Source organism: Oncorhynchus tshawytscha, unplaced genomic scaffold (genome assembly GCF_018296145.1).
Source record: "Oncorhynchus tshawytscha isolate Ot180627B unplaced genomic scaffold, Otsh_v2.0 Un_contig_19552_pilon_pilon, whole genome shotgun sequence".
NCBI classification, from domain to species: domain Eukaryota; kingdom Metazoa; phylum Chordata; class Actinopteri; order Salmoniformes; family Salmonidae; genus Oncorhynchus; species Oncorhynchus tshawytscha.
This window is the reverse complement of record NW_024608687.1, coordinates 31216-42762: the sequence shown is the minus strand read 5'-3', so window position 1 is coordinate 42762 and position 11547 is coordinate 31216. Positions and strand designations below refer to the sequence as shown.

The following is an 11547-nucleotide window of genomic DNA, read 5'->3' as shown; positions in this document are numbered from 1 at the left end:
GAGTGGCATCCACATTGAGAGTGTACTTAGCTGCCATGACAATGGCCACGAGGGACCCATCCGTTGCTCTCTTTATGAAGGGAGTTCAATGTCTGTGTCCAGGAATGGCCCGCTCAGTGCCAAACTGGAACGTTGACGTGGTGCTGTCAGCGCTTGCTAAGCCGCCCTCGAGCCCCTAGAGTCCACGACTTTGAAGCACCTATCCATAAAGGTGGTTTTCCTGTTGGCTGTTACCTCCACTAAGATCGTGAGTGAACTACATGCCTTTTCAGTGAGCACTGAATGTTTTTCAGAATGGGTCCAGACAAGAGGAGTGTCACCCTCCGTCTTAACCCCTCATTCTTGCTGAAGGTCCTGTTTAACAGACGTGAACCAGCCTTTACATTTGTCTGCATATGCTCCTCCCACGGTTGCCGGTGAGCTGGGTGTTTGTTTCGCCAAGTGTGCCATGGACACCTACATTACACAGACACAGGCAATACGGCAGTCTGATTGGCTATTCGTTTGCTATGGTGGGAGAGTTCTGGGCCAGAGCCAATCGATACAAAGACTCTCACACTGGATTGTGGACACTATTACTACAGCATATCGGCAGGCCAGCCGGCTTCTATCTTCCTAGTGCATTCTACTAGAGTAGCTACATCGTGGGCCTCTGACCTATGACCTCTGACCTCTGCTGCAGTGGTGCATTCTACTAGAGTAGCTACATTGTGGACCTCTGATCTATGACCTCTGACCTCTGCTGTAGTGGTGCATTCTACTAGAGGAGTAGCTACATCGTGGTCCCTGCTCCGAGGAGTTCCTCCTCAATGATATTTGCGCTTTGGCCAGTTGGGCTGTTTATGTGCTCTGTTGGATTACTCCAATCCTTTTTGTTGGTGAATCACAGCGCCTTGAAAAGGACATGAGGTGGAAGTAGTGCGCTGCAGCTATTTAAGGTGGTCAGTCGCAGCACTCCCCGGTACACGGTACTAATCTGAAATTCTAACTCAGAATGTACCCTGCCACGTGGAAGGAAACCATATTGGAGTGATCCAATAGCTCACATAACCGTGGTTACATACGTAACCTTCGATGTTCACTGAATTGCTAGCGCTAGTTGCTCAAAGATACCTAGCATCAATGCTAGCTTTGTTAACACCGGCTGCGTCATGATACAGTTTCCTGTTTAGGTTAGAGGTCACGTTGAAGTGCATTTCAAATATAACAGATTTTAAGCGATTTACATTCTTCCATACTAAACAGATTGCTCTCTCAGGTGTTCTTGGAAGATCACCATTGAAAGAACAGGAGCATAACGTGCATTTTGGAACACAGTCAATGTTTTTAACACATTTTAACTTTTGATGATGTCATCGGGTATAACTTTTTAACTTTATATTTGTTTCTACAACTTAAAGAAATGCGCCGTTTTCACAGATAGACCTATGTGCTGTCAATAATGAAAATTATGAAAAGAGATTTTCCTTTTCATGAATTCATTGCTTAATTCATTGGAATTTCCTCTTTCTAAATCTGTTGTGTTGTGATGATGCAGACTTCTACCAGTGTTTCTGTGGTAATACTGACACCTACTGGTTCATCATTGTCTTGACTGATCCCACAGAGAAAGAACTAAGCTATAGCAATAGTACACTACATGCCCAGTACATTATTCACACATTAATACATATATTTATCATTTATATTTTATTAACACTTAAATTACTGAACATACAAAGCATTTTAGAGCAATAGGATGAAATGATTTTATAGCTGCAGTTTAAACTAGAAAAGGGAGATGTTTATGTTGATATAATCCCAACTAGATGTCCATGTATTTTCACGTTACAAACATTAGTGGCCAGCACATACACTTTCTGGCCTCAAGCCTTAGTTAAAGGTTCAACAATGAAATTGTGTTGGTTCAAATAGAAATATTTTCCTAATCATTCTAGAAATACGAGAAATATAAAAATATCATTATTTATAACAGGATGTATGTAAGATATTAAACAAAAAATGGCTCACCTAATCTCACCTATGCATTATTTATGAACTTTACATAAATTATTTAGATAACTGGATTCATTTTTTAGGAGACAGGAAGCATGACAAGTTCAATCTTCATTTTGGGACCCTGAAAGTCAAAAACAAATACACTGTTAGTTATTTAGTTACTTAGTTACCTGAGTGTCCATCACTGACATCAAAATAATTTGTTTGATTGACATCTATTCACTTATTGGTTTTGATTGCTAACTTATGATGTCGTACTCACAGGTGATTGGTCCGATGGTGAGGGGTTCGAGGGGGACAGAGGGGGTGACAGAGCGGTATTTCCTTTTGGCGCACACCTGAGGAGAGAGACGAGAAGGAGTCAGAGAGATCAGATAATGAGACAGAGACGAGAAGGAGTCAGAGAGACCAGACACTGAGACAAAGAGGCGGGAAAGAGTCAGAGAGACCAGACACTGAGACAGAGAGACCAGAGAGAGTCAGAGAGACCAGACACTGAGACAGTGAGACCAGAAGGAGTCAGAGAGACCAGACACTGAGACAGAGAGGCGGGAAAGAGTCAGAGAGATCAGACACTGAGACAGAGAGACGAGAAGGAGTCAGAGAGACCAGACACTGAGACAGAGAGACGAGAAGGAGACAGAGAGACCAGATACTGAGACAGAGAGACCAGAGAGACTCAGAAACCACCACACACAAACTGAGTGAGACCAGAGAGAGACCACAAACAAAGTGGATGAGTCAGCGGGAAAGATGCAGGACTCACTGGAGTGCAGGAGGAGCTCCTCTGGTCACACAGGTTGAGTCTGCAGTGCAGGAAGACGTCCCGGTAGTCCCCCTGGTACAGGAACAGCAGAGCAGAGAAGCGAGCCCTGAGAGACGAGCCGCTCTCCTCCACCCTCACCTGACGGAATTCAGTCGGACATCTAGGAAACAGGGAGGACCAGGGTTTAGGTTAGATAATGCAACAAAAAATACACAAACATTAGGGTTCGGTTCCCAGACACAGAATAAGCCTGATCCTGGAGTAAAAAGCAATGGAGAAGCTCCATGTAAAGTGTTAGTCCAGGACCAGACTTAATCTGTGTCTGGGAAAACCTCCTCCATATGTTCCTTGAGTATAAACCAAGACACCTGCACACATACTTGTTCTGAATGATGTAGTATCGCATGATGTCTTTAGGGTCGGGGGATTGTGTGGCATAGCAGTCCTCCAGAACGACCACGAAACGCTCCGTCTCGGACTCCTCTACGGACACGCCCACGTGCAGCACGGAACCCACCGACAAGGTGACTCCGCCCGCTGGGTAAGCCTTTGTGAAGTCGTCGCTGTGGTACAGAGTCATGTTGGAGCCCACTCTGGAGCCCTTACCGACTTTGGAACCCTTCAGCCTGTCAAATGGGCCAATAGGAGATTTGGTTTTGTTAGATTACAAATAAACAGAGTAAAAAACTCACGGACGTTAAGTAAAGCTGAAACCAAGTTTATTCACCCACTGGGTCATACAGCAGCATAAGGCAACGACATGTTTCCACCAGTGGGAGTATATATAGACCCCAATGTGGATGGAGCATCCTCCTTCCCTCTAAACATGACATGTTTCCACCAGTGGTAGTATATATATATATAGACCCCAATGTGGATGGAGCATCCTCCTTCCCTCTAAACATTACATGTTTCCACCAGTGGTAGTATATATATAGACCCCAATGTGGATGGAGCATCCTCCTTCCCTCTAAACATGACATGTTTCCACCAGTGGTAGTATATATATATATAGACCCCAATGTGGATGGAGCATCCTCCTTCCCTCTAAACATGACATGTTTCCACCAGTGGTAGTATATATATAGACCCCAATGTGGATAGAGCATCCTCCTTCCCTCTAAACATGACATGTTTCCACCAGTGGTAGTATATATATAGACCCCAATGTGGATAGAGCATCCTCCTTCCCTCTAAACATGACATGTTTCCACCAGTGGTAGTATATATATAGACCCCAATGTGGATAGAGTATCCTCCTTCCCTCTAAACATGACATGTTTCCACCAGTGGGAGTATATATATAGACCCCAATGTGGATAGAGTATCCTCCTTCCCTCTAAACATGACATGTTTCCACCAGTGGGAGTATATATATAGACCCCAATGTGGATAGAGTATCCTCCTTCCCTCTAAACATGACATGTTTCCACCAGTGGTAGTATATATATAGACCCCAATGTGGATAGAGCATCCTCCTTCCCTCTAAACATGACATGTTTCCACCAGTGGTAGTATATATATAGACCCCAATGTGGATGGAGCATCCTCCTTCCCTCTAAACATGACATGTTTCCACGAGTGGTAGTATATATATATATAGACCCCAATGTGGATAGAGTATCCTCCTTCCCTCTAAACATGACATGTTTCCACCAGTGGTAGTATATATATATATAGACCCCAATGTGGATGGAGTATCCTCCTTCCCTCTAAACATGACATGTTTCCACCAGTGGGAGTATATATATATATAGACCCCAATGTGGATGGAGCATCCTCCTTCCCTCTAAACATGACATGTTTCCACCAGTGGGAGTATATAGACCCCAATGTGGATAGAGTATCCTCCTTCCCTCTAAACATGACATGTTTCCACCAGTGGGAGTATATATATAGACCCCAATGTGGATAGAGCATCCTCCTTCCCTCTAAACATGACATGTTTCCACCAGTGGTAGTATATATATAGACCCCAATGTGGATAGAGCATCCTCCTTCCCTCTAAACATGACATGTTTCCACCAGTGGTAGTATATATATAGACCCCAATGTGGATAGAGCATCCTCCTTCCCTCTAAACATGACATGTTTCCACCAGTGGGAGTATATATATAGACCCCAATGTGGATAGAGCATCCTCCTTCCCTCTAAACATGACATGTTTCCACCAGTGGTAGTATATATATAGACCCCAATGTGGATAGAGCATCCTGCTTCCCTCTAAACATGACATGTTTCCACCAGTGGTAGTATATATATAGACCCCAATGTGGATGGAGCATCCTCCTTCCCTCTAAACATGACATGTTTCCACCAGTGGTAGTATATATATAGACCCCAATGTGGATAGAGCATCCTCCTTCCCTCTAAACATGACATGTTTCCACCAGTGGTAGTATATATATAGACCCCAATGTGGATAGAGCATCCTCCTTCCCTCTAAACATGACATGTTTCCACCAGTGGTAGTATATATATAGACCCCAATGTGGGTGGAGCATCCTCCTTCCCTCTAAACATGACATGTTTCCACCAGTGGTAGTATATATATAGACCCCAATGTGGATAGAGCATCCTCCTTCCCTCTAAACATGACATGTTTCCACCAGTGGGAGTATATATATAGACCCCAATGTGGATAGAGTATCCTCCTTCCCTCTAAACATGACATGTTTCCACCAGTGGGAGTATATATATAGACCCCAATGTGGATAGAGCATCCTCCTTCCCTCTAAACATGACATGTTTCCACCAGTGGGAGTATATATATAGACCCCAATGTGGATAGAGCATCCTCCTTCCCTCTAAACATGACATGTTTCCACCAGTGGTAGTATATATATAGACCCCAATGTGGATAGAGCATCCTCCTTCCCTCTAAACATGACATGTTTCCACCAGTGGTAGTATATATATAGACCCCAATGTGGATAGAGCATCCTCCTTCCCTCTAAACATGACATGTTTCCACCAGTGGTAGTATATATATAGACCCCAATGTGGATAGAGCATCCTCCTTCCCTCTAAACATGACATGTTTCCACCAGTGGTAGTATATATATAGACCCCAATGTGGATAGAGCATCCTCCTTCCCTCTAAACATGACATGTTTCCACCAGTGGTAGTATATATATAGACCCCAATGTGGATAGAGCATCCTCCTTCCCTCTAAACATGACATGTTTCCACCAGTGGGAGTATATATATAGACCCCAATGTGGATAGAGCATCCTCCTTCCCTCTAAACATGACATGTTTCCACCAGTGGTAGTATATATATAGACCCCAATGTGGATAGAGCATCCTCCTTCCCTCTAAACATGACATGTTTCCACCAGTGGTAGTATATATATAGACCCCAATGTGGATAGAGCATCCTCCTTCCCTCTAAACATGACATGTTTCCACCAGTGGTAGTATATATATAGACCCCAATGTGGATAGAGCATCCTCCTTCCCTCTAAACATGACATGTTTCCACCAGTGGTAGTATATATATAGACCCCAATGTGGATAGAGTATCCTCCTTCCCTCTAAACATGACATGTTTCCACCAGTGGTAGTATATATATAGACCCCAATGTGGATAGAGCATCCTCCTTCCCTCTAAACATGACATGTTTCCACCAGTGGTAGTATATATAGACCCCAATGTGGATAGAGCATCCTCCTTCCCTCTAAACATGACATGTTTCCACCAGTGGTAGTATATATATAGACCCCAATGTGGATAGAGCATCCTCCTTCCCTCTAAACATGACATGTTTCCACCAGTGGTAGTATATATATAGACCCCAATGTGGATAGAGCATCCTCCTTCCCTCTAAACATGACATGTTTCCACCAGTGGTAGTATATATATAGACCCCAATGTGGATAGAGCATCCTCCTTCCCTCTAAACATGACATGTTTCCACCAGTGGTAGTATATATATAGACCCCAATGTGGATAGAGTATCCTCCTTCCCTCTAAACATGACATGTTTCCACCAGTGGTAGTATATATATAGACTGTTAACTGTTAAACTGATGTTTCCACCAGTGGTAGTATATATAAACTGATACTGATACTCCCCTTAACAGGACCTGACCTCCATTCCTCACTAACCCACATCTCTCCATCCTTATCAGTTCCTACAACCATGTGATTGCCTTTCCTTTACTCAAAACATTCCAAGATGAACTGCCTCCACCACAAACATTCCTCCTCCAGATAACCATTAACATCTGGTGTAGAAACCTGACCATAGTATTCCATATTTGAGGTTTAGGAGTCAGAGCCCATCAGTATAGTTTTAGCACTGTTACACAGCCAGCTTCAGCTACATATCTTGGTGGAACAACCAGAACAGCCAGTACTGTGATGAGTGAGTGGACAGATGTCACGACCATCGTATGAATAATTGGACCAAGGTGCAGCGTGAGTAGAGTTCCACACTTAAACGATAGTGAAACTTCCAAAACAACAACGAGATAATGACCATGAACTATGTAACACTCATACAAAACAATATCCCCCATCCCAGGTGGGAAAAAAGACACACTAAGTACGATCCCCAATTAGAGGTAACAATTATCAGCTGCCTCCAACTGGGAACCATACACACACCAACATAAAAATATAATACCTAGAAACCCCACTAGTCACGCCCTGGCCCATTACACCATAGAGAACCTAGAGGGCTCTCTATGGTCAGGGCGTGACAACAGAGGAGGTGATAAAGTCTTAACTAGTTATCTAAAGGATCATCAAGAACCACAGGTTTGGAGTATAAACTGTCTACGCATTAACAGAATACTGACAGTACGACATGTGTTAGCCTGCATTAACAGGATACTGACAGTACGACATGTGTTAACCTGCATTAACAGGATACTGACAGTCCGACATGTGTTAGCCTGCATTAACAGGATACTGACAGCTTGACATGTGTTAGCCTGCATTAACAGGATACTGACAGCTTGACATGTGTTAGCCTGCATTAACAGGATACTGACAGTTTGACATGTGTTAGCCTGCATTAACAGGATACTGACAGCTTGACATGTGTTAGCCTGCATTAACAGGATACTGACAGCTTGACATGTGTTAGCCTGCATTAACAGGATACTGACAGCTTGACATGTGTTAGCCTGCATTGTACAGGATACTGACAGCTGACATACAAAACAATATCCCCCATCCCAGGTGTGTTAGCCTGCATCCTATCAGCTACAGAATACTGACAGCTTGACATGTGTTAGCCTGCATTAACAGAATACTGACAGCTTGACATGTGTTAGCCTGCATTGTACAGGATACTGACAGCTTGACATGTGTTAGCCTGCATTAACAGAATACTGACAGCTTGACATGTGTTAGCCTGCATTAACAGAATACTGACAGCTTGACATGTGTTAGCCTGCATTGTACAGAATACTGACAGCTTGACATGTGTTAACCTGCATTAACAGAATACTGACAGCTTGACATGTGTTAACCTGCATTAACAGAATACTGACAGCTTGACATGTGTTAGCCTGCATTAACAGGATACTGACAGCTTGACATGTGTTAGCCTGCATTAACAGAATACTGACAGCTTGACATGTGTTAGCCTGCATTGTACAGAATACTGACAGCTTGACATGTGTTAACCTGCATTAACAGAATACTGACAGCTTGACATGTGTTAGCCTGCATTACTGACAGCTTGACACAGAATACTGACAGCTTGACATGTGTTAGCCTGCATTAACAGAATACTGACAGCTTGACATGTGTTAGCCTGCATTAACAGAATACTGACAGCTTGACATGTGTTAGCCTGCATTAACAGAATACTGACAGCTTGACATACCTGATTAACAGCTACTGACAGCTGACATGTGTTAGCCTGCATTGTACAGAATACTGACAGCTTGACATGTGTTAGCCTGCATTAACAGAATACTGACAGTGTTGACATGTGTTAGCCTGCATTAACAGAATACTGACAGCTTGACATGTGTTAGCCTGCATTAACAGAATACTGACAGCTTGACATGTGTTAGCCTGCATTAACAGAATACTGACAGCTTGACATGTGTTAGCCTGCATTAACAGAATACTGACAGCTTGACATGTGTTAGCCTGCATTAACAGAATACTGACAGCTTGACATGTGTTAGCCTGCATTAACAGAATACTGACAGCTTGACATGTGTTAGCCTGCATTGTACAGAATACTGACAGCTTGACATGTGTTAGCCTGCATTAACAGGATACTGACAGTCCGACATGTGTTAGCCTGCATTGTACAGAATACTGACAGCTTGACATGTGTTAGCCTGCATTAACAGAATACTGACAGCTTGACATGTGTTAGCCTGCATTAACAGAATACTGACAGCTTGACATGTGTTAACCTGCATTAACAGAATACTGACAGCTTGACATGTGTTAGCCTGCATTGTACAGAATACTGACAGCTTGACATGTGTTAGCCTGCATTAACAGAATACTGACAGCTTGACATGTGTTACCTGCATTAACAGAATACTGACAGCTTGACATGTGTTAGCCTGCATTGTACAGAATACTGACAGCTTGACATGTGTTAGCCTGCATTGTACAGAATACTGACAGCTTGACATGTGTTAGCCTGCATTGTACAGAATACTGACAGCTTGACATGTGTTAGCCTGCATTAACAGAATACTGACAGCTTGACATGTGTTAGCCTGCATTGTAACAGAATACTGACAGCTTGACATGTGTTAGCCTGCATTGTACAGAATACTGACAGCTTGACATGTGTTAGCCTGCATTAACAGAATACTGACAGCTTGACATGTGTTAGCCTGCATTGTACAGAATACTGACAGCTTGACATGTGTTAGCCTGCATTGTACAGAATACTGACAGCTTGACATGTGTTAGCCTGCATTGTACAGAATACTGACAGCTTGACATGTGTTAGCCTGCATTGTACAGAATACTGACAGCTTGACATGTGTTAGCCTGCATTGTACAGAATACTGACAGCTTGACATGTGTTAGCCTGCATTGTACAGAATACTGACAGCTTGACATGTGTTAGCCTGCATTGTACAGAATACTGACAGCTTGACATGTGTTAGCCTGCATTGTACAGAATACTGACAGCTTGACATGTGTTAGCCTGCATTATACAGAATACTGACAGCTTGACATGTGTTAGCCTGCATTGTACAGAATACTGACAGCTTGACATGTGTTAGCCTGCATTGTACAGAATACTGACAGCTTGACATGTGTTAACCTGCATTGTACAGAATACTGACAGCTTGACATGTGTTAGCCTGCATTAACAGAATACTGACAGCTTGACATGTGTTAACCTGCATTGTACAGAATACTGACAGCTTGACATGTGTTAGCCTGCATTGTACAGAATACTGACAGCTTGACATGTGTTAACCTGCATTGTACAGAATACTGACAGCTTGACATGTGTTAGCCTGCATTGTACAGAATACTGACAGCTTGACATGTGTTAGCCTGCATTGTACAGAATACTGACAGCTTGACATGTGTTAGCCTGCATTGTACAGAATACTGACAGCTTGACATGTGTTAGCCTGCATTGTACAGAATACTGACAGCTTGACATGTGTTAGCCTGCATTGTACAGAATACTGACAGCTTGACATGTGTTAGCCTGCATTGTACAGAATACTGACAGCTTGACATGTGTTAACCTGCATTGTACAGAATACTGACAGCTTGACATGTGTTAGCCTGCATTAACAGAATACTGACAGCTTGACATGTGTTAGCCTGCATTGTACAGAATACTGACAGCTTGACATGTGTTAGCCTGCATTGTACAGAATACTGACAGCTTGACATGTGTTAGCCTGCATTGTACAGAATACTGACAGCTTGACATGTGTTAACCTGCATTGTACAGAATACTGACAGCTTGACATGTGTTAACCTGCATTGTACAGAATACTGACAGCTTGACATGTGTTAGCCTGCATTGTACAGAATACTGACAGCTTGACATGTGTTAACCTGCATTGTACAGAATACTGACAGCTTGACATGTGTTAGCCTGCATTGTACAGAATACTGACAGCTTGACATGTGTTAACCTGCATTGTACAGAATACTGACAGCTTGACATGTGTTAGCCTGCATTGTACAGAATACTGACAGCTTGACATGTGTTAACCTGCATTGTACAGAATACTGACAGCTTGACATGTGTTAGCCTGCATTGTACAGAATACTGACAGCTTGACATGTGTTAACCTGCATTGTACAGAATACTGACAGCTTGACATGTGTTAACCTGCATTGTACAGAATACTGACAGCTTGACATGTGTTAGCCTGCATTGTACAGAATACTGACAGCTTGACATGTGTTAGCCTGCATTGTGTTACAGGGCGCAACTTTGTTTTTAGAAGTTGGGGGACATAGTTATTATTGTTTTTAAATCCAGTCGGATACCCAGCCTACCCAACCACTCGGAGGCGTCCGCATGGTCCTAAAGTACACCGCTGCCTCGTATTGTATCACATTCCAATGATAAAACTGGTCAAAGATGCGCCCCTGTTGTGTTACATTGTCCATGTTTTACAGTGTTTACTGTAATGTCACGTCTCCACTTACGACAGGTAGGGTTTGATGGCCACATCCAGGCTGGTCTCTGATTCCAGAGGGTAGGCACAGGAGAAAGGCACGCTCACGGGTCGGCTGAAGGACACGTCGGGAACGTGGTAGATGAATAAACTGTTGGAAAAGATGGCGTCCGTTCCATTTGTCTGG

General features: G+C 43.1%; 1 protein-coding gene across 1 annotated transcript; it reads right to left on the bottom strand.

The window, feature by feature from the left end:
• Positions 1-1693: 1693 nt before the first annotated feature.
• Positions 1694-11547, bottom strand: LOC121843723 (pancreatic secretory granule membrane major glycoprotein GP2-like). The gene is made up of 5 exons (XM_042313511.1): positions 11392-11547; positions 3145-3390; positions 2765-2924; positions 2261-2336; positions 1694-2119 (listed from the first exon to the last, which is right to left on the bottom strand). The coding sequence occupies exons 2-5, from the start codon at positions 3342-3344 to the stop codon at positions 2100-2102; spliced, it is 456 nt and encodes a 151-aa protein (XP_042169445.1). The 5' UTR covers positions 3345-3390; positions 11392-11547; the 3' UTR covers positions 1694-2099.

What these genes read in the sequence shown, in the direction of transcription:
- LOC121843723 (XM_042313511.1), bottom strand. Translation starts at nt 3,344, where the DNA reads ATGACTCTGTACCACAGCGACGACTTCACAAAGGCTTACCCAGCGGGC. An exon ending in GGAGCTCCTCCTGCACTCCA is followed by an intron (nt 2,337 to 2,764) that starts GTGAGTCCTGCA and finishes CTCTCTCCTCAG; the next exon opens with GTGTGCGCCAAAAGGAAATA. An exon ending in CACCATCGGACCAATCACCT is followed by an intron (nt 2,120 to 2,260) that starts GTGAGTACGACA and finishes TTTGACTTTCAG; the next exon opens with GGTCCCAAAATGAAGATTGA.